This window comes from Vidua macroura, chromosome 9, assembly GCF_024509145.1.
Source record: "Vidua macroura isolate BioBank_ID:100142 chromosome 9, ASM2450914v1, whole genome shotgun sequence".
In the NCBI taxonomy this organism is placed as follows: Eukaryota; Metazoa; Chordata; class Aves; order Passeriformes; family Viduidae; genus Vidua; species Vidua macroura.
Window position 1 is genome coordinate 22554743 of NC_071579.1, and position 23778 is coordinate 22578520.

Below are 23778 nucleotides of genomic sequence, written 5' to 3' on the forward strand. Positions count from 1 at the left end.
ACCCAGGCATGCACGGTGTGCTGTCTGTAAGTGCACTGTCAAGCATCAGCTGGTGGCAGGGGCTGCTCTGGTGCCTTTGCAATGTGCCTTCATAGCATTCAATGTTGCCAGGTGGATGTGTCCTGGACAATAAAACTTGTCCACCTGGATTGGGTAGCCATTAATATCTACAAGTTTGTAACCATTCACCTAAGCTAATGGGGCAGATGAAGAAATTAAAAAAATAGCCATGACCACACAATTTCCTGGATGAAAAAAAAATCCAGGTGTCAAAAGTTTGCAAAGTATCTATACTTGTAGGAATAACATCATTGATTGCTCAATTTTTAGACAATTTCTCTTTAAAATTAAAAGAAAAATTGTTGATGTGTCTGCCCTTCTAGTCTTTTCCACACTATGCATGGGTTTTGTCCTTTTTTTTTTGTCCCTTGCTTTGCTTGCTGTTGCCACATCAGTCATCCTTGCCCTATACTTTTATTAATGGAGAAGTATTTAGCCATGCTAGGCATCAGCAGTCCTTAAAGAACCTTTATCCCACATCTGCCAAGACAGAATCATCTTCATTTCTGGCTCAGTAATCCCAGCTGTAACGTGAAAACCAGAGAGCTCCAGTCAGATTTTTATTTCTTTAGTTTCTATTCATGTACATCATTCTTAAATGAAGAGACCCAAACAGGATTTACCCCTGAAAGGACTGTATCATTGCCCCAGACATCCTCTCTGGGATTGCCTACCCATCCTGCTTTATCCTGAGACCATTTCTTTCTAATATTGTCACTATCTAATCTCTTCTGATGCCTGTTGCCATACAGCTGACAGTTGCTGCTCTCACCTAGATATTTGATCACTCCTTCCTTCTCAACCAAAGTCAAAAAGATGGGCAATTTAGAGTTGCAGTTTTTCCACATCTCAAAGTCAGTGTGAGGGCTAGCTGAAGAGCTAGTGCAGCTGTCTTGAAAAAGCACCAGGAGGGTGCTCATGTTGCACTCACTCTGTTTTGCAGGCCCTGGCAATATTGAGACACCAGTATTATGCAAATCCCAATAGGTGCATTTCAAGGTCACAGTGCCTGTAAACTCAGGTTGCCTGCCTTGATTGGAATAGCTGAGCCAACGTAAAGAAAGTAAATCTGATGGTGATCTTAATGAAACACACACAATTCCATAAACAGCAGGGCTAATGAAATGGCCTGATTGCCTGTGGATTTGTGTCGTGCTCCCTTTCGCACCACAGTGCTCTCGGATATCCCCCAGCTTTCCCACTGCTTGCATGGCCTCACCTCCACCTGGCCTCTCCAGCAGCAAGGTGTGTCTCTGTCCCAGCCAGCCATGGCAGTTCTGCCACCAGTGCAGCCCATGCCTGCTGAGGGTATTGCATGGCCCACATGTGCAGCAGATGTTCCTCCACACAGCGAATCCAGCAGATGGGAAAAGTGCCAGGACATCGCCAACAGTGAAACTGAGACGTCACCCAGAGGGTGTCGCCTATTCGTGCAACTGCTAGTAGGATAAAGATGTTCTGTGTTAACACTTCAGTAAAGGTCTACAGGAATCATTTGAAGTCTGCAAAGCCTCCCTTAGTCTGAGAGATTTCAGTTCAATTTATTTAGTTACGGAGCTCAATTTATTTAGCTTATGCATGAGATTTTGGGGGGATTTACTTGTAGTCTCTCTCTGTACCTAGAGGGAACATTTTTTCTCACAAGACTTTTTAATTTTGTAGGAAGAAATGTATCTAAAGCTAGGCAAACGACCAAAAAAGGCAGCACATTTATATCAGTATAAGTATATTTGCTGCATCTGCCCTACAGGCTTGAAATCAAGATTGGATATCTTGGTCAAGTTCCATTCAAACAGTGTGAGAGTAAAGGACTGGAAGGAGAACTTGCTGATGGAGGAGCACTGCTCCCTGCTATGCAGAATATCCAGAAAGATTTCAGTAGGATTTCTTTCAGCCTCTCAAGCCATGCTGAGAAGAAGTAGCAGAATGTGGTGGCTAGAAGCTCAACTAGATAGAATCAGTCTTAATACACATAATTTCCTAGAAATCTGTCCTTACAATTCTCAGATGACATACTTGCAGAGGGGAACACTGACTGCTGACATCTTTTTTCTGTAATGCAGACTTGATCCAGTATCTGGGAAAATTCTGTGTGCTGGGAGTACAAAGGACAGGGCTGCACTCTCATGCTGCCTTCCCACCCTCCTGTTCTGTGACTCTGGGACCCCCTGTCCTCACTCTCCATGACCCATTTGTTGACTATGGGGAGTAGGGTAGCAAGCCAGTAATACACCTGACAGCTTGCACTGGAAGTAAGTTATTTGCTTTATCCAGTTGTTTGCAAGGGTCACAGCAAATTTTTCTCTTCTTGGGGCACAATTAGCCAGATCTGTTTCTGCATCCAGAGGGAGAAGGCTTTGTGGAGTCTCTGAGGTGAGCAACCTCCAGCATAACAAAATTCCCCAGAAGAGCTCTTTGGAGAGCATTGCAACACCACAGGATGCTGTAAGTTCACCGGTGTGGGGTATGAAGACTCACAGAGAAGGAGAAAAACACTGATTTGATTTTGTAAATAAAATCACATGCTTTCTGTCAGTGGCTGAAAAGAGACTCCCCTTTCACAGCTCCAGGAATTTTGCTATCTGCATTTTTAATTTAAAGGGGGGGGGGAGAAAGTCTGAACAGTAAATATTTATCCAATATGTGTGGTTGTTAATATGATCCAGTCTTCAGTCATTTTGCATGGTGTCATGATGACAGATGTTAATTCAGAAAGGAATAGATTGGACGATTTATGCCTGAAACACATGTGTTCCTTGGCAGGCTCCATGGATTACTTGCATAGTTAGAGCTGTCTGAGCAATTTGTAACATTTTCTCTGCCTCGAAGCACTGAGGGCTCCAGGACAGGGGGTTGACCTTTATCTTCAGTCTGCTGTAATAAACACTGAGGTAACTAAACTCCCCGTGTGCTTTTATCTTCCTAAATTTATCTCTCCCCCTGTGCTCCAGCTGTGTGTGGTGCTTCTGGTTATACCCGAGAGGAATGGCAGCTTCTTTCTGCAGGAGAGAAGGATGCTCCTGTGTGCAAATCCCTGACCTCCTTCCCCTCCTGACTGAGCAGCACCCCTGCCTCAACACTCACAGCTATTTAACACAAACACTTGTCCTGACAACAGCAGTGAAAATAGACCAAGCCATATGAAGGCAGTAAGCAAGAGGGATTCAGGAAAGACCTGACTTTTTTTTTTTTGGTAGTATTTCTATTCTTGCAGTTGTGATTTTACGCCATGTGTCTGAGGGTGTTTCTTCTCTTCTTAATTAAGACAGATTTGTGAAACTGTTAGTGTCTTAATTTTTATTTGTTTATTTAGTCAGAGGCATAAAATTGGAGGAAAATGGCCAAATTGTTGGGTGCACAAGAGCTTGGTAGGTCTTCTTGGAAGTTTCTCTCATCTTGACCATCTCTTGTATTCTGACCATTTTTGATTATATGAACATCACCCACAACTGACAAGGACAGAAAATACAGAGCCTGGCCCAAGCAATCAGCACTTCTGCTATTTGGAAAAAAACCTCTTTAAATGTAAATGTTCTGTTTGGATTATGGTTTATTTAAATTCTAATCTTTTAAGAATATTAAATAATCTTAGTTAAAAACTCTTCTTCTGTAAAACATTAATTATTAATGCAAGTCTAGAAAACAAAGTAGGGCAGGAGCTTCCTGGCATCTTCCCAGTTTCTTGTTATTTTGACCTTTCTGCCTTCTCCTCTTAGAGTACACTGAATAATTTGTATATATTCTATATGAACACTCAGTGAATATACAAATGATTTGGCTTCTCATTTCAGCAAAGATGCCAAAATAGGAGAAGACAGATTTTCTGTGTACTCTTGCTGTAAAAACAATGTAAAAATTTCCCTGGAGTCTTACTTTGAGATAACTTCAGAAAGCAATGAGGGCTTTTAGGCTGTAATTCTTCCTGTGGTGATCCTTTAGCTTTTTTTGTTGTAATGTGCCAAGAATTTAGTCTAAATATGTGTTGTTTAATGAGTTGCTGTTTGTATTCAACCTCATGAACCAGTTCAGCTCCCCAAAAAAGACTTTGCTGATGGATGTCCTGGGATGCCCTTGTGCTTTGTCACCCAAGCCTGCAAAGACAGCTTTTTAATTTTTTTTTCAATTTTTTTTCTTTTGAGCAGGCATATGGTTGTAAGTGGAGCAGGTAGCTGAGCTTGTAGTTGGGATCACAGTTGGGATCACCTCATATTTTCTGTTATAAGTGATGGGAAAAATGCTTTATCATTTTTACACTGGCATCTTTGAGCTGATGTTTTCCGTGCCACATGTTTGGCACAGCCAGAAAGTTCAGCTGAAATTACTCAGCTGTCTCAAGATGAGGCTACTGAAAATGTACTATTGTATCCCTGTTTTTAAAAAAAGTCTCCCACCCTATTTTGCGGAGGTTGTCCAATTCTTCAGCCTGGTGTGGCTCCTGCTGTTCTGTGAAATCCCAGGGCTTGGTCTGATGTTCCATGGGGGCTGTTAGACGCTGTCAGTCCTACTGTGGGTCCCCTGTCCTGCCTGTCAGGTGTCCTCCCACACAGTTACTTGGGGTGCAATATCTCCAGGGGTGTAAGAACTAAGTAGGATTTTCTCATCAGTGACTTCTCCACAAAGAGTCTGGGGCAAGGGCAGCAGACCAGGGAGCAGGGAACATCTCCTGGACTCTCAGGAGCCCCTTTTCCTCCTCCCAGCCATCTGGGCAATGGGAAGGAGCAGTAGCCTGGTCTGGGACATGGCAAGAGCAACAGTGATGGGGACAGCAGTTTATAACTGGCAGAAAACTCCTAAAACACTGGCACTTTAAGACTTTTTAAAGTGCCGTATGATTACAGAAATCAGGCTGCCAAAAGTTAAAAAAGGCAAAAAAATAACATTGCATTTTCAATGTTAATTCAGTTCTCCTCTGCAGATGTTATCCTTAATTGCTTAATTATATCCTGGCTTGCTTAGAACACAGCTGTCTATCTAGTGGAGAGGGAAGACTGAGATTTGGACTAATTTCTGTAATGTAAGACATTCAGGCTTGTATGTAGTTGTAGGAGCTGCAGAACACGTGGATAGCAGAGAGGAAATGCGAGGAGGAAGATTGGTCTCCTGGTTACAGACACTGAGGATTCCTCTTGAGGAGATGTTAAACACGCCAAGTATTCCAGAGATGCTCTAAATGTGAAAGTATGGTTTGTAAAACCCTTAGATACATGGTGATATTAGAAAAATCTTGTGAGAATGTTGGAAAGTCAGTGTTCTCAACAGCAATCCTGAGCTGAAATTGCAAGGCAGTCCTACTTCAGCAATTACTAACACGTGGACCTGACCCTTTCAGCCCTGGTATCCTTTTAATAGACTTTATATGAGCATGACATTTAATAAACTATGTCATAAAAATAGTAACGAAGTAAAGGAGCAGGTCCTTTATGGAAATAAAACACCCTGTATATAATGATGATATAGAGCCTATTCTTCTCCAGGATTTTTCTGAAACTCTGCTACTTTAGGTATTTTTTCATTGAAGGATAATTATTCACAGACAAAAAAGCACAAAGCAATCGTAAGTTATCTAAATCCATTCCTTTCACTAAAAATTTCCATGTTTCCTAAGACATTTCAGAACAGGAATATTTCTTCAAATTTTGGCTCAAATTCCAGGTTACATTTTGAACAAAAGAGTCTGTAGGACAGTCTATCCATCACCCTGTTTGTACATAGAAGACACATCTACTGACACACCGTATGTGAGCCATCATTTATGCTTCAACTTCTGAGACAGCATTCATCAGAAAAATCTTCAGTTTTTCTGCAGCTCCTCTGGCATGTTCCAAGTTCCATTTTCTTCACAGGACAATCTCTTTTTTGACAGCATTTTGTTATCTTACAACTGTGAACCACATTTTGCTCTCAGTTACATGGATAAAACCATGAGAATACTTTTTTTTTAAGAGGAATTCCTTTTCATTTACAACATGTCATAAAAATAGCTTTGTTCTCCTGACTCCTTAGAGCTGGCCTTGGCCTTGTGCTGTTTAATCCTGTGAATCAGAAGGCAGCAGCTGGTATTAGACCAGCCACACAGGAGGCCCACGTGTGTGTATTTGGGTTGGCTGTGGCACTCAGTTACGTAGGTCAAACGAAGCTGGAAATTCAGTAGGTCTATTTGAATATGGTTATCCACTTATTCACAATATATGTTTGCAGGTAAACAGGGCAGAAACTTCCTGACATCCATGGGATGTCAGGAACACATTGCTGAGTTACAGCAAACTGGTGTGTGACACACCAGTGCCACCCTCATGTCCCAGGTGGATTTTGTCCCCGCTGGAGTTGCTGCTTTCTGAGCCAGTATCTGTGCACGGGACAGCTTCCAGTTTCATGTGTAGCCAGGGTGCTGTGAAGTTACATGTCTGGCACAGTGTTTAAAGTTTGCAGCTGCTGCTTGGAATAAGCTTCCTTTCTTTTGTGGTTTTTGACTTGGTTATCAAGCCTAAAGAAACTTATCTCTAGCCAATGTAGTGAACTATTAGCTCAACTCTATCAACAAAGAAGAAAATACTGTTGCTTTAAAAAGGAAAAAAGCTCTAGTAGTGCCATGTTTTGAGCGGCTTTTGTCTCCATCATGCTTTGCTGCCCTTTGTTTGCTAGGTATAAAATGTATTTGCATTTCACACTGAGAAACACTAGTAAAACTAAATTTCTGGGCTTTATAACCTGTCAGGAATTCTTCTAGATGCTGTGAGGCAGTTGGCAGATGGAGTATACTGACAGGGGAATGGCCTGGTAAATTACAGCCAGTTGATTTTAGACTTGGTCGGGGGAAGAGTGCCTTGGGAGAAGAAACAAAACTGGTAAAAAATTAGTAGTATCATGTTGTTGGGTAGTCCAAGAGCTGCATCTCTTTTGACAGCAGAACAAAGAGAAGATGAGGGAAAGGCTTGAGCAATGCTCCTGCTTCAGGCAGAGTAAGAGCTTTTCAGTGGGGCAGATAAGAGTGGAACTAGTCTCTAGAACATTTCTAGGCTCCAGAAACTGAAGATAGGTTCATTCAGAACAAATGCTGGCCATCAGAGCCATGTGCAGAGGATGGTGAGGGGTTCTCCATAGCTTTGAGAAAGTTGGGTAAATATGCTTGAAGTGTGGGCTAGTGGGTCTGCCAATTGACCATTAACCCAGACTGCAGGCTCTCAGCACCTCTGTTCTTGTTGCTAAAAATTCCTTGTTGCTTTGATAATCAGTGCAAATGATGCAACTTCATTTATATTACCACTTGTAGAAGAGCATTTTCTAGGCCTCTGTGTCTACTTGACCGCTGAGAAATGCAGCATTGGCTGATAAGATGGTTATTTTCTAGTGGAAACACACCTTCCACATCTAATCCAGTCATGCCTGAGCAGAAACCTTTCAAAAGCCTCTGCAGATAGATTGCAGTGGTTTTGCTGTACCTTGTTTGTGTGACAGTGAGAGCTTGTGCATGACGGGCAGAGAATAAACCACATTCCAGCCTCGGTGGGGGCAGAGATTCCAATTAACAATGTGCTCACAGGCATGGTGAGGTCTTGTGACTGGTGCATCATCCCTTGACTTTCTTTTTTTTTGCCTCATGTCCTTCTTCCTCTCCATTTCTGGTGTTAGCAGAGTTCAAAAGAGCAGTAATCTCTGTTTACCACAGGCTCCCTCTCCAGTCTCTTCGTTTGGTTGCTTTGCAGCAAAGTATTGCATACCCAGACTTCATGTTGCATGTAAGTGACCTTTGCAATGCTCCTGTCCCCTTCCCATCAGAGCTAGAAGTCTCAATGAGCTATGCTGCTTGTACTCCTAAATCCAGTAGTGTCACAGAGGCACAAAAGAGGCAGCATCTGTATCATCAGGACGCAATGGCATTACCTCTCTCTTTGCTCAGTACATTAGAAATGTTGTTATTGTGGGAGACTTAGCTTACTTCTAGTGGTTTGTATTTTCCACTGAGGTGCTTCTTGGCTAAGGCTCTGAGTTTCCGTATCTTATTTTAGAGAATGTAGTGATTTGCCTTGGTAAATCTGAGAACAGGAGATGGAAAACTGAATGGAGACAAAAAATAGTTTACAACTGGCTGTGCCTATTAGCCTTCGGTATTCTGCAAATGGACAGAATGAGGGATTGCAGCTGGATTGTCTTGTCCCTGGAGGTATTTGGTGAGCCCTGCCATTTTTTATCCCTTCTTCCTAATCTGCTATCTTTGGTCTGTTATGTCTGTACCAGTTTATTCCTGGAGTGGTGTCTATAGAGGTGGTGTCTCTTTCTGCCTCTCTTGCTGGCTGAGAACTGTACAAGAGACTGGCTTGAAAGCCCTGACCTATCTAAATTCTTTTGTACTTTTAAAATATTTCCTCTAAAGCCTTTAGTGTTGTCCTTTGCAATTATACAATTTTGAAAACACTCCAAGATTGCTTTAAAATGTTATGGCCCTCATAGGCTTGTTCTTCAGTCATGTTCTCCTGTCTGCCTGTTTGTGGTTCTTGTTTCTTTATGCTGGTATCAGATAAGCTTCTTTTGGCAGCCTTTGGTACTGTGAATACTGATCTGTGCCTGGGACTCTGGGTGCACAGCAATACCAAGTAATAACAATGGAAGCTTAACACAAGGATCTTCTGGTTTCCACCTTGGAAAGGTGGTGATGAAGCACTGCAGGAACATTGCCTAAGCAGTTTTCAGACTCATTTTCTGACTGTTTGTCATTGTGCTGATCAGGATAGGAGTTATTTCATTGTGACAAGCCCACCCTAAAGCACTGCAGGTTTAGCCACTGCAGTGGACAGGGCAGTGGCTGCCCCCAGCCTCCAGCTGCGAGTCTGAGCTCCCGAATCTGGCAGGAAAAGCGTGCCCTCCCTCCTAATGCCTGCTGCTCCTCGGGTCTCCTCCCAGCCAAAAAAAAGGGACAGCGTTTCCCGACGGGAAGCAATTGCTTTGGAAACCTCTCTGAACATCTGGGTCCAATCGGGCGGAACATGCGCCCCCGGCGCGGCAGCAGCGGTAGCGCGGAGCCGGGGCGGGGGCTGCGCTGCCGGGGCTGGGTCACGGCGGAGCCCCGGCGCTTGCAGGGCTGGTGCTGCGCTCTGCAGCCTGCCCGTGACGAGCTGCAGAACAAAACCACAGCGCTGAGAAGGGAGCTCAGGGCTACGGGGCTTGGAGAGCCAAACCACAAGGCTGGGATGTCAGTAATTATAAGCCAGGAAAACAGTTTTTGGTTCTTTAGCACTGCACGGGGCTTTGCCTGCAGTATAGGTGGAAGTGAGAGCTGCTTGCTGAGACTCCGTGTTCCTCCCTATAATTGTTTTAGAAACTCCAGCGGGAAAACGCACCAAATGAAAGTCTACCCCAGGTGTCCTTCAAAACTAATCTCAGGGGATCTGCTTAGTGAAGTTACAGGGAAGAACACAGAGCAAATAGAAATGAGACAGAAGGGAGAAGCCAGAGCAATTTCAGAGCAGTGTGATAGCTGAAGGAAATGCTTAGGGAAATAGTCATGAAGAACAGCAGGAAAAACAGTTAAATGGAAGGGAGTAAAGCAGACTGGTTGTATTTCCAGCTAGGGATAGGCACCTACATTTATTTGATTGAACCAGCTGAGAGGAGCCCAGGTGCAGTCCTTGTGGTTCACACAGCGCTGGGGAAATGGACAGCAGTGGTATGTCTGGTTCTTTCAGCTCCAGCAGCAGCAAGGAATAAAACTCTCAAATGTTTATAACTTTTCTTCTTTTTCCTTTCTAGTTAATGTTTTATGTGTAATGTAAAAGCTGTGTAAAACCTACTTAAATCCCAGAACTTATTTAGAATATCCTGTGGAGTCTAAGTCCAAACAAAAGGCATCTTCTGTCCACTTCAAATAGCTTTCAGACCTTTGGCTTGAATTGTTCACAAAATTTGGGCAATGCCATATTTAGAGGTGTATGTGAAATCGTAATTGAACTTATAAATTTATTTTAGTTTCAAGGTCACACACTATTTTTCCAGGGTGTGCCTGCTTAAACCCATGATAAGATGGTTTCACTGAATGAGTAGCTGTTCACAATTTTTGTTTATCATCTTCATTTTTGTGAGACCTGGAGCATGCTTAATGCAAGTGGAGTCTGTGACCTTTTTTTTTTTTTCCTCTTTCTCCTTTCCTGGAACTGAAAGGCCTCTACTTTACGTATGCCCTTAGGAAATTCCAAAGGTTTAATATTTATCCAATTTTTAATGAATTTTCACAAGGAGGCAAAACCCAGCTGGCATACCAAATCCCTCAAATCCCTTGGTCAAATGGGTGCTGTACTTTATTAATATTTGTAAAGGTTTTTTTTTCTGGTTTTTTTTTTTAATGCTGGGATCACTCAGTGGCTGAAAATGTCTTATTATAATGGAAAGTGTTAGACTACTTTGACACTGGGCATTCTTTCTAATTCTACTATGATGAAAGAACATGAGTGATAATTAAGAATTTTTTCCATTTAGGGTCCCAAGGGCACTTGGCCATTGATGAAATGTGAACTTAAACCCATGGGATGCTTGCCCTGGTTGTCAAAAGTGTATTATGTTTGGGCAGTTTTGAGGGGGCACAGATAGCAATGGGATTTGGCTTTCTTAGAGTGTTGGTTTGGATGACAGAGTGCACCCTCCTCAGGTTTGCTCTGTTAATGCCTTTTGTAGCACGAGCCATCTGCCAACGTTTCAATTTCAGGGTACGAAATTCAGCAGCTAAAGATATCCATGGGATTGTTCCATAAAAAACACTCTGTAAGGTGTTTAGCAACATGTGGCGTGAGAGTTCACAGGAGCTGAGCACAGGACAAGGAGCATGTGAGATGCAGCAGACATTGGCTGAGGCAGAATTCCAGTCTGTAATTGCAGGGGTGATCACTGCTGGGCAGAGGAAGCTCCTGAGGATTTTGCAGTGGATAATCAACATTTTCATCAGTGCCTTGAGAGCAGCTGTAAAGTTACTGCTAAGCTGCAAGCAACCTAAAACTGGTGCATATAATGAATTCCAGAGTGTGTCCTTTTTATGTAGTGCAGTGTCTGTTTCTTGTCATGGAGATCTCAGGGAAGATGGCTCAATGCTTCAAGAAGGAGGTGTTCAATCAGGTTATCCTGCCCAAGAAGCTGGTCAGCAGATTAAAATTCCTTCCATCCTCCCTGTGCCTTGCTCTGAATTAACCCAAACAGAAGTGAAACGTTGGAATGCAATTGTTCCCTAAGTCCTGTGAACACAGAGCCTCTGGTTATTTTGGGGGCACTCTGCTGACACCTGGAAAGGTGTCAATGATGGGAAGCAATGATGCAAAGCCATCAATGAGCAAGGATGGGAAGCCACGTGGCAGAGTGGCACCAGCCCCTCCCCAGGCAAGGCTGTCTAGGAGTGCAGCACACATCAAGGCCACTGTTCTTCCATGTGTGCAGAGTGAAAATTTGAATTGGGTAAAATTAATAGACATACTTAGTTGTCTCTTCCCTTGTACTATGAACATTCATGACTGTTCACAAGACAAGATGAGCTCTGTATGAGCTTACAGCTTAATTCACATAAAACCTAACAGGGGAGGACAAATCTAGGATAAAGTGGGAAGCATGTATCTCACACTGCACGTAGGGCTGTACAGTCATTTTTATCTTTTTGAATGTTCTTAAAAGCATTTGCTATCCAATGGTGTATCTCCTTGGAGGCAGGTGGGAGGGATCACAGGATGTGCTGGAATGCTTAATCCATGGATCAAACCAGCTGAAGTGCCAACAGGAGTGAAAAGATGGCACCAGGAAGGGGGTAATTTGTGCTGAAGACCTGGCCTGTCTGTCTCTCTCCCAGTTACAATCCAGACTGGCTCAACTGCATCAGTCCATGCTGCTGCCACCTCTCCAAGAGACACAGGTCCCCTACAGTGTCATACTACTGCCCTGTGGCAGTGAGCAGAGACAATGGAAACTGCTGCAGTAATGCATTATAATATATTTTTAAAATAAAATAAGAGAAATTTGCTGTATTTTGTATGTAATTCTGTTTGTTGTTTTATCTTTCTTTTTCCTTTTTGTTTCTGTTTTTGTTACCAGAGTGCCTCTGATGGCTTTTGGAAGTCAGTGGCAACCCGTGTCCCAAGGGAACCTCATGAGATACGTATCCTGAATCCCTACTTCATCCAGGAGGCAGCTTTCAGCTTCATCGGACTGCCTTTCAACAACGGCCTGATGGGCAGAGGGGTAGGTACACAGCAAAGGGGGCAAAACCTCTGAGAAGGATGTGAGACCGAGCAGCAGAGGAGGCTTACACTGTTCTTATTTTCCCTTTGGGCCTCCACTGTTGGATATTGAAAGGGAAGGACTTTGCCTCTGTTACAGTGACAGCTCTCAGACTCCTTCACACCCAGGGAAGAACCTTCCTGATCCAAGGATTTTGGGGGGGATCATCAGCACTTCAGCAGTGCCTTGAAAGCCACTGTGCAGTTGCATCCCAGGCTAATAGTAAAAGAGGGTAAAGGTTTGCTTTATGAGGCCCTTGGTAAGAAATTCTGGTCTTATCCCAACAGGTTTTGTATGTAAAAACTCATAAAAGAAAGCAATGCAAACCACAGTTTTAGCTCATATTTATTAACAAAATTCCTTAATGCTCATTCTCGTAGCTCTCACACCCAGTGCAACTTTTTGGAATGTTAGTGTTGGAGTAGGTGGTGACTTCGGTTTTCTGGATTATCTCACATTGCAACACTGTCCTCAGAACCTATTTATATTTGCTCTACGTAATATATCAACCATTAGAGTAAGTATTACTTGGGTGGGTAAATTGCTCGTGTACACATGTGATATAGTTGTTGATAGAGACCACACGTGACATTTTTGGGCACATTAGCACAGCTGACAAACCCAGAGAGAAGCACTTCTGCTGGACAAGGTCTGCTTGGTCTGCCCCTGGCATTGTCCTTCCACTGCTATCAGTGCAGGAGATTTGCTGTGTCACAGCAGGGATTTGGACTAGACAGAATAGTGCCTCATTTTCCGTGCTCTAATTGTATCATGAAGACTTCTGGAATATTAGAGACTTTTGCTTTGTGCAAGTCAGATGGGTGGATGCCTCAAGATAAGATATTTCCTTCTCGAAATACAAAATGCAAGATGTGCAGACAGATTCGGCCACATGGAATGGGCCTTTTGAAAAATGCACTGCTGTGTTCAGAAGCTGTCATGGGATTCTGGGAACTCTGGATTTTTGTTCTGTGCACTGAAGGGATCTTATTGCAAATATTCCAGTCAGCTAGGAATTAACTTACTTCATCTCTCTGCATTCTCCAGAACTTACCCTTAGAAAAATGTGGTCTTGATGTGTCTTCCAGAAAATCAGGAGTGCTGTCCCAATAAAGGACAAAAATCATCATACTTTATTTTCCCCCAATTTATTTTTCTTTTTAAACACGTTATTTTCATACACAAGTTATTGCTTAAACTGAAAGGAGAAGAGAGAATCCGGAAATGAAAATGCTGTGAACTGAAGTTTATGAGGTTTTGATAGGTTGTTTAACACACATCAGATTGGAAAATGAAGGCATCTTAATTGAAACCTGATGTTTCACTTCACAAAAGTCTATTTGAGCATTTAAAAATAGTTTATGGTTGTCTAAGGCAAGCAGTGTTTGCCTGTGACCCCTAGTAGACTGTGTGAATTGTAGTTTATTCCTCCAGATGGGACAACAGGAGCTCTGCAGGTGCCTGTGTGGGGCTGAGATGTCGGTATAGCCGGGGCGGTCTGTGCAAGGACACTGATACAGGGATTCTGTCAGCATTTCAAAACAGAGAGTTTATGGCCTGTGGCTGCAATTTTACTGCAAACATCAGCTATGGACTGCTGTCATGGAACTGCTGGGGCTTCATACTTTAGTGAATTCTGCTGCACCACTGCAAAGTGTAGAGTTTTGTAAGTGCAAAGGCTCCAACAGGAGCTATGGATGTCAGGGTAAAGAGGGAAGAGTCTGAGTAAGGCCCTGGTGATACAAATTTGCTACATTTTTTGCTCAGGTTTTAAATGGGAGCAGTGGAAATCAGAGCCTGTAGGCCAAGAATCCAGATCTCACTGAAGATTTGTGAGTGATCCAGCCAGACGAGTGGGGCAGCAAGGAGGATTGTTCCACATCTGTGTGACCCAGCAGCTGCACGGCTGGTTGGGCTTGGGGTTGTGCTTCAGCAATGAGAAATAGCCTGGAAAACTTTACTCAAGAGAGAAGCATATGAACGTGGAGAAGGAAAATGCTGAGGATTAGTAAGCAAAAGCACAGCAAGCAGTGTATCCAGAGTTTCTCCTGGGAAATGGGGCTGGAGGCAGACGGGTGCCCCCGTGCTGCAGCGGGCTGTGCTGTGCTGGGCAGGCTGCACACTGGAGGATCAAGGCTGGGGATGCCTTCATAATCAAGGCCAACACAAAATCCTCATAAAGAGCAGTAATATTCCACTCTCCTTTGGTTCTGATGCCTAAATAAACTTCAGTGCTTCTCTTGCACACCACATATGGTAACAATGTGCTGCCAATTAACTTTGTAATTTGGGGGCTTTTCCAGCAAGGTTGAGCAGAGCTAGTAAAATAGTTTGGGGCTGATCTCAAAGCGTTTTTCCCAGGATTCAATAAAGGGTAAATGTAGTAACATCCTCTGCTTTGATAATATAATTTGGGCCAGATGATCCAACTCAGATGTGCATTTTGATTGCACTCATGGCAGTGGTAGCCAAAAACCTCAGCAAGGAGCAAAACTAACACCCACAATGAATAGTGACTTCTCTCTGGGACTGGTAAAGCTTTTTGGAAGTTTTCTTCAGTCCTACTGAAGTCTTAAGAGTAGGAGAGCTCTTCCATACTGTATGTGGACTTCTGCTTCATGGAATAAGCTGATCATACAGAACAAACTTTGGGCTCCTAGCAATGTCTGGGGGAAAATAATTGTTGATGTGTGGGTGCAGGGTTGGCTTTCTCACTAGGAAATGTGATTTTTTGTTCAGGTGGAAGTTCTGTTTTTACAGATCTTTGGCTTGAAACCAGACATCACTGTTATTGCAGCTGGTGGTTCAAGCTTGCAATAGCACCCCTTACACTGCAGGCAGTTTACTGGGGGACAAGCACGAGCATCAGCTCAGAGGTGTCACTGCTGGGGGCACAGACACCCCAGGGGTGGTCACTGCTGTGGTGCCTTTGGCTGTGTAGTGAATTGTCCTCAGAGCCATGGGAGCAGTGTCTTTCTTTCTGGCTCCTCTGGGAGCCCTGAGCCTGGTGTGAGGTGAAAGAAGAACACTTCAGGTGACACAAATTATCAGAAGCCTGAGGACTCCAGTGCAGACTGCAATGTTTGTTTCTCTTTCTGTGCTGGTGCTGTGCATCCATGGATCTGTTTATGACTTAACCCAACTCTGTGAGCCTTTTGTTTGTTCATGTACAGGAAATGGTTGAATCTGTAAACTAAAAAGATAAAGCATCCTTCTTTGGACTTCACCCAGCCTCAGCACTAAGCTGGTGAAGGAGGAGCCATGTGCAGGAGGTGTTACCAGGCTGATTCAGGCACCCAGCCATGGATTAGCACCTCTGCAGAGTGCTGACATCTCAGGGATTAACCTCTGATGCTGGAGTGTTAGCACGTCCTGGCCACGGCTTCTCATAGCTCTTAGATGTTTTTTCCTGTGGGCAGACAGCCTTTCTGGAGGTGCCAGTGGGGATCCTTTGCTCCTTAGGCAATTTTCAGCTCCCTTGTCTCATCATCATGACCTTTTCTCTCATAAGTTGCCCAGGTGTCAGCAAACTTTGTCTCCTGGGCTGTTCTTACAGGACTGTGACTTTGTGAAGGCTGTATCTTGGAACCTGTCGGGTCTTTGTGGAGTAGAAGAGAGGTGGGGATGGCAGGAGCAGAACAGTATTCCACTTAATCCTTTCCAGTTATGTGGTTCTCCCTTTTTTGCACCCTGATGGCATCTTCTAAGGCAGGTAGAGGGACAGGTAAGGGGCCACTGCAGCTGCAGTCAGTTATATGTAGAGACTTAGTCTGTAAAAGTAAACTAAAAAAACTGTAAAGCTTTGGGTTTGCATGGCAGCACATCTGCTTTGTGGGCTGGGCTGTTCCATCCATTGCCACTGCAGTGGGATCAGTCCCTGAGCTGCTGGGGAAGGGATGCTCAGGCAAACTGGTGCTGGGGAACAGATAAATGCTCCATACCAGCCTCCTCTTGGTACAAGCCCAGGCACCTGCTTCTGCACGTGAGAGATGCCAAGGAACTGAAGGGAGTTTGCTTCTCAGTGAAGAGTAGACAAGGAACTCCCATTTAGCATGGGGTAAGTGTGTATATGCTTATCACAGAGCAGGCAGAGTGTAGTAAAGTCATGCCTTTGCTTGCCTTCTTCTAAGTCCTTATGTCCTTTAGAAATACTCCCTGCAGTGCACAGGAATCTGTTCTATGGCAAATGGTGAATCAGAGCTTGTATATCAGGTTAGATGTGGTCAAAAATACTTGGACTGGGCCTAGGTGTAGAGGAAGTCAGCAGGGAAGTGGCAGAAGGGAGCCTGCTCCAGCCACCAGCCACCAGCTGCTGGTCCTTCCCTTTGCTCAGCTGCCAACAGCCAGTCCTGCAGGCTCTGTCCCACTCACAGGGATAGCCAGGGATGTTGAAGGAAGGGCACTGAGATGCTCTGCTGTGTCTTTTGAAGCCACTATTGCAGCTGTTTCTGTGCATGGGAGGTAGCTCTAGGAGCAGCAGTGTGCTCCTGTGAGAGGGACCACTCCACAGAATGCCAGGCACTTGCCTGCTCACAATGAATGATACTAAATTGTTTTCTATGCCATATTTCCACATTTTTCAGCTAAAGGAAACAAAGGGTAGATTTGGGGTTGCTTTAATGCAGACATAAAGAAACAAAAGTGGTAGTTCCTGTATGCTGAGATGACTATTATAGTTTTGTTCTGGATTTCTTTTATTTTGAGAACTTCATTGATACTAGGTGATCAGGTCTGTAACTGATAAAACTAAGGTAAGAATTTTTCCAAGGTAAGCAAACTTTTTGATTTTTTTCCTCAAATTATTTAATATAGTAGTCAAACCAATTTGAATATCCAGGTGCATTATTGTTTGTAGGGAGTTTATTCTTCAGTAACACTTACCCTTTTATTGAAAAAGGTAACAATTGGAATAGTCTGAACAATCCAATAAGTCTTACCCTGGACTAAGTAAAATCCCATAAATAACTGGAATTCATTTAACATATTAAGGGAGTCAAATATTTCTAAAAACAGATTTACAGCAGTCATTTCCTTCCAGTCCAGCAGGCAGTGACACAGGAATGACCCAGGCATGGAATGAAAAGCAGCAAGAGCTTTTCACATGCACCAAGCAAAGAGCAGTTCCAGCCCTGGTTCAGTCACCAGCACTGGATCTTCAGCACAAGCCCACGAGGTAATGGTCAGCCTCAACAGAGTCCAGAGGAGTTCCAGTGTTCATTTCTGCTGACTGACTTCTTTCTTTATGTGAGTAGAAGTCAGTCTTTAAAGCCTCTTCAGGGGGCAGAATGGAAGATGAAACATCCATGTCTTGAGGTGAAGCCTTTTGTCTTCCTGCTTGCAGCAGAGAACAGTGTAGGAGCAGTTAGAAGAACCTGTCCTATGTCTGTATTGCTGAAGGCATTTCTGGTATTCTGATCTGGTAGTGCAAACTGGGTGTGTTAGCACTGCACAGAGCTTGCTGTGGTCCCTGACACAGCACAAGACCAGAAATCTTTGTCTCTCCTGCCTTTACACTTTTCTCACCAGTGTGTGTGCTCACCTTACCCATGGAGGACAGGTACCCCTGGATGAAGCCATGCTCCAGAGGCTCGGGCAGGCTTTGCCCAGCACTGCTGTGGTGATGTGTCACTCACCACTGCTGTGTTTTCTGCTTCTGTTTGTCACATGGCCTTTTAGTGTCATCCCTGTCTCATCTGTCAGTCTGCTGTGTTCTCTCAAATGGGACCAAGCAAAGGGCTGATCTCTGGGGAACATTATGTTGGCTATTACATTTTCCATATGTTTGGTCTTAGACAAGCAGGCCAGGCTTGAAAATGTGGACTTTCAGTTCTGGACACGTTATCCAGTGAGGTTGCCCTTGTAGTTGTTTACAGGTGCTGGAGAGGGGATGCTAAGCCTGGTACCTCCATGGACAGAAACCATTGACACACAGCTTGCAAGGCCAAGCTCAACACTTGTGGCAGAGAATTGACAAGGGGAGAGGGCTGCCAATGATTTCTGGGCTTTGCCATTCCCAGTTCACACTGCTTGCTGGGCACCAGTTCAGGTCAGAGGCTCATCATGGCCACATCTGCAGCAGTGGTCATGTTGGGCCTTTCCAGGTCTAACCTGCACTGGGGAGTCTCTGTGTGGCTGGGATGTATCCCAAGAAACTCCTGCCTCAGCACTGGCTGCTGTGGGGCTGTAGCTCTTCAACCATTTGGTTGAAAGCAGCACTGCTTGGTAATGCAGGAACACCCAAGCACACAGAGGGCCATGAGCAGGAAGACAAGCTTCAAACTGGTCTAACACTAGATTATTCCTGAGGCAAGATGGTAGAATTTGGGGGGTTTTGTCTTAGCAAAAGCCTCAAATAACAAGAGGCCTGCTCAGTTGTTTGAGAGAGTTCTATTTTCATAACTCAGCACAGGAGGTGTGGTGGTTGATTTGGTATGTCTTTGGGGCACGGCACAAGGGTGTGTGTGGTGAGATAGCACTGACGCATTGTGCAGGGCATAGCAAGCCAGATTTGGCACAGCCATGTCCATGATGCCTAACTTCTTTTGGAGTCACTTGTCCCCCAGCTTGCCCCATAGGTTGTATATAGTCCATTAGGTCCAGATTAGAGGTTAGCAGCTAATGAATCTATATGTACAATCAGGAGAGCTTGGAAGCTCTGTAGATGCAGCCAGGGAGTAGTTATAGCCACTTCCTCTCTAATAATGTGTCTCCTCTTATTTGCCACTTCTTTACTAAGAAGAAAGGAGGGGAGAGCCCTTTCCCTTGGACCTGAGAGTGCTGCTCTGTTGCATTCTCTGCAGCACAGCCTGGGACATGTCCCTAGATCCTACAAGGTGTTGTCTTTCCCATGCCACAAGCTGGGCATGAGGCAGTGCTTCATTTTCAACAGGCAGCAGGAGTAGCAGAATCTCAGCAGGCTGCCACAGGAGAAGAGGACTCAGTTTCTGTAGCTTAAACCAAATCAAGACTAAAGTACTGTATTGGCTTACTAATTACACTTAGTTAATCAACAATTGTACTTTTTTTATAGTTTGGTTCAAGGCAGCTCCATTTTCTTCAAGACTGTCTAATTCCTCCATTACTGTTTAATTCCTCTGATGGTTGCTTCTCTTTTAAAGAAGATAAGGACTTTGGAGCAAGTGCCCAGTTATGTGTGTGTGATCTGGGCATGTGTGGGTGCACCATGTTCTTCTCTTGGGCAGGTGCTGTTATCCACACCATTTACTATGGGTGGGTTCTGCAAGCACCCCTGTGCTGCCCTAATAGTTACTGCCCTCAGTGAATAGCAGGGGTGATCATTTTGACAGTATTTTCAAGAGGCACTTCTCTAGCCCACAGGATTCTGAGTGCAGCAGTGAGATTGAGGCTGCATCTCACCACTGAAGGCTGCAGAATTCTGCCTTCAAGGGGGACACATATTAAGCTACAGCTACTGAGGTGTTGGAGGGTGCTAACATCAATAAGGCATAATTAAGAAACGCTCATCAGATCATCAGTTTCCAGATGTGAGTTTTAGGGTAATGCAAAACAATTTGCTAAGGACATCCTGTGAATTTCTGGTAGTTATAGAGGCCAAATCAGATACATCTACTACAGTTCAAGAGGTTAGGAAGGTAGGTAGTCTCTGGTATTTTAATAATTTTTGAGAGCAGAGCAGGTGCTACTAAGATAGTGGCATGTCAGGAACTACTGAAGAACAGAAGCAGATGAGAAAATTACCTCCTATTTTTCCAAAAATACCATTGGATATATTATAGAAAGAATAAAGTCAGACAGATATTTGGCGACCAAACGAAAGTTCACTTTCGATTTCTCTCCACTGTTATTCTCCAAACAGAGTATGCCTGAAAGAAAGTTTGGCAGTCCTCCCATAAGGTTGGGTAATGTGATTAATTCTCTGTGGTTTGCAAGACTCACATTAGAAAGTTAGCTCTTAAATGTTAAATTGGCCAGTGAAATTCCCTCCAGGCAAAGACCCCGTGTATCCCTTGAGCGGTACCGTGGGAATGGGCCCAGTGCAAGTGTGGGTGGTGTTAACACCATCATGCTCCCAGTGACGACACCGTCTCAAGGATGTAACCATTTACTCACTGTGTTTTGGACACTGTAACTACAGCTCTGCTGAGGGAAAGGGTTTTGTGGCACGTCCGCTTACCAGCTGATGCAATTCCAGTGACATACAAATGTCATCTTCTATGCAAAACATAAAGCTGAGAAATCAGAATTTAAACTGTCATGTCTGGAAAGACAGGATGTTCTTGGATATTTTGAAATTTGGGGCAATGTTCTTATTCTTGCCTAATAAACTTTTTTCCATTTTTTTGAAACCCCTATTTGATATTTTTTGGCTACCAGTGAATTAACAGTTAACTAAAGTAACTAGAATAAAACCAGCATTGTTTTTGTGAGTATCAATTGAAATTAAGTGGTGAGAACAAAATTACTCTGCTGCTTTTCCCCACCTCTAGAACTGGAACAGGAGGATGTAGGAAGATCTTGTCATTTCAGGTGTGCTCTGTTACTGTTGTGCTGCAAATGTTTGAACTTAATGTATCATTGATTTAGCCATAAGCAGTTTTTGCTTGTTTGTTTTCAGATTAGAATAATTCTAGTGCACTGTAGTGAGTTCTACATAGCACACAAATTGTGTTCCCAGCTCTGCACGTTTCATTTGGGATATGGGTAGCATTCTTTGCTTGGAAAACATTTTCCTTCAGACTGGTCAGGTAATCAGAAGTGAGCAAGGTCATGTGCCGACAAAAACCAGTTCCTTTGAATGAGAAGCAAAAACTCAAAACATTGTTCTCAACCTTTTTGAACATGCAATAGCATTGCTCACCAGTTCAGGGTAAACCATTGTAAATGAAAAATATGAGAGTGCAGTTGGTTTCTACATCTCAGCTAAGAGCTGTCACCCTTGGTGACTGTCTGAGCATGTCCTCTGAATTTGTGATACTTCCAATACGGCTGGTGTTGGATACTCTACAAATGAAGATGTGGGTGGATTTCTCAGCCTCTCCCTAGCCCCTGGGGCAAAGTTGCCTCTGGATTTATCTGGCTAGTGATTTTTCTTATCACTAGAAAAGTCAGTGAGCTAGGATTTTACCCTGGAAACACTTTGCTGTCCCACAGCAGAACACACAGGAGGAGTTATAGCTGTACAGCACTGCTGTCACAGTGCCAGAGCCCAGTGAAATGGGAAGGGCTAAGGCTGGACATCAGTGCAAATTGCAGGTTAGGAGATGGGAAAGGACAGTTGTGGTGTGCCCTGGATGGTACCACCCATCTCTGACTGGCTTCCCACTGCTCCTTGTTTTCCCAGTGTGTGGTTCTGAGGGAATGGCACAGTGCCCCTGAGAAAAGGAAGGGGTCTTGGAACACACTGCCTGATCTCCTCGCCATCTCCCAGAGGTGTTTAGCAACCTTAAACTGCATTTGCCATCAGTGAAATAAGGTGTTTGTGCTGTTCCTCACTTTTGCTCCTGTATGGTGACCTGTTTGGGAAAAGTATTTTTCCTTAGCCTAGCTGGAAGCCAGTAACGTGCATTAACATTGTAATCCACTGTCTACGTCTGTTTTAATTTCAGAAAGCTAATATATCCACTGTGATTCATCCTCCAGCTCATCTGCCGCCCTGTTCTCAGGACAGCAAAGCTGTGGAAGGGGAGTCTGACCATTTGCATTAATTTCTTTACAAGTTGTGAGGCTATCAACCCTGCGAGCTGGCAGGTTGAACATTGCCAAATACCACATTCCTGATTTTCTGCTTAGCAGCAGCAGTGCCCCTGTGAGCAGAGACAATAAGAGGAAATTTTTTGATTATAAAAATGGCAACCTGCTAATGACTTCCATTCCTGCTTTCTCTCCTCTCAGAACATCCCCACCTTGGGAAGCGTAGCAATAACCATGGCGCTGCACAACTGTGATGAGGTGGCGGTAGCTGGCTTCGGCTACGACATGAGTTCACCCAATGCACCCCTGCACTACTATGAGAACATCAAGATGTCTGCCATCAAAGAGGTAGGGAGCTCCTGCCAAGCACGTCCTCCTCCCAAGCCCACTGGCCACCTTGACTCCAGAGCCTGACTGGGATCGTGATGTCAACTTCCAGCTGTCCTGTATGGATCAAAACACAGCTCCACTCATGCATTTGCTTGTAAAATTCTAGACATTCTCCCAGGCTCAATGTATGTTAAAAATGGTTATTACTGCTGGGAAAGGTTCTCTGGAATGTGTATATAATGTAATTTCTTCTTTGAGTGGCAGGGATAGGATTCACATAAATGTTAACTCAAGAAGTGTGAAAGGGAGTAGTTCTGCTCTGGGGTTGAAAAGATGTGCCCTCTCCTGCTTTTTGATCCATTGGATTGCTCTCTAATCCATAGGCTTCTTTTGTGAGCTGATCCCCTCCTCAGGCCCTGGGAAGCATGGGGGAGGTGAGATCAGCCTGTGTACCTGAGCTCTCAGCTGACTGTTCAGCAGTTTACACTTTCAGTGTTTACACCTCGCTGGTGTAAACACCACTGGGCTCTGTGGACACTGCTCTGTAAAGACAGGTCCACATTAAACATATTTTCTGCTACTATCACAGTGAGACAAACAGCATTTTTGGAGGAACAAAAGCTCTCATATTGGTATAATGTAGCAGTATAGATACCATCAGGTCTATCCATTTCCTGTACCAAACTAGAGCAAACTTGGACACTGGTCAAAGCTTCTATAGTGGGAAGGTTTGCTGCTTTTATAGGAGAGCTCCTTTTTTCCCAGCACAGATGTGACCCAGGTCTTCCTAAGATTGCTTCTCCCTCTTCACTGGGTAGGGAAACCTCTCTATCCTACTCCACACTGTGAAAAGTTGTATTGTTCATGGACAGTAGCTGTCTCCTGGCACCTGGCATTTGTTCACCTCAAGGACTTTACCACTGATTCAGACCAGGAGGGAAGCTGGGAAGTTGTGTTTTTCCAAATCACAAGACTGTACGTGTCTTAGTACTCTCACAGGCTGCAGGCTGCATGACCCTAGGCAGACTGAGAGGAATTATAAATCAGTGATTAGTCAGCTTGAGAAATGAGAAGAGTGTCTAATTATCAGAGTAATGAGACTTTGAAGCATGAAGCTCTCAGCAGAGGCTAAGGGAACAGAGTTTAGGAAAAGGCTGTGAGGAGGTCCTCAATACCCAAGGGATTTGACATTGTGGTCCTGAGGTACCTTCTGGGTCTGTGGAGGTGGCAAGAGAGTCTGCTTAGCTCAGTGGAGTAACCATGAATTTAATTAGTCCTTGCTGGGAAAATGAGTGTCTATTTGAGGATTTAAGGGGTATGTCCAAAGAAATAAATTGAATTGAGGTGATGTCTGGCTTATGAAATCCCTGCATGGAAAAGAGCTAAGGAATATAAGTTTTGCAGTAGTAGAGGAGGTATCACCATCTGCTTATAAGCATTTCCAGAGACAGGACCCTGGGCTCCCCAGGCCAA

General features: G+C 44.0%; 1 protein-coding gene across 6 annotated transcripts in view; it reads left to right on the plus strand.

Annotated features, from left to right (window-relative positions):
* ST3GAL3 (ST3 beta-galactoside alpha-2,3-sialyltransferase 3) overlaps nt 1-23778 on the plus strand; it is a 174137-nt gene that overhangs the window by 135263 nt on the left and 15096 nt on the right. For all 6 annotated transcript variants that reach the window (XM_053984959.1, XM_053984961.1, XM_053984958.1 and 3 more), the window contains 2 exons: nt 12118-12264; nt 22177-22323. In XM_053984959.1, the coding sequence (XP_053840934.1) occupies nt 12118-12264; nt 22177-22323 (294 nt within the window). The remainder of the gene's footprint in view (nt 1-12117; nt 12265-22176; nt 22324-23778) is intronic.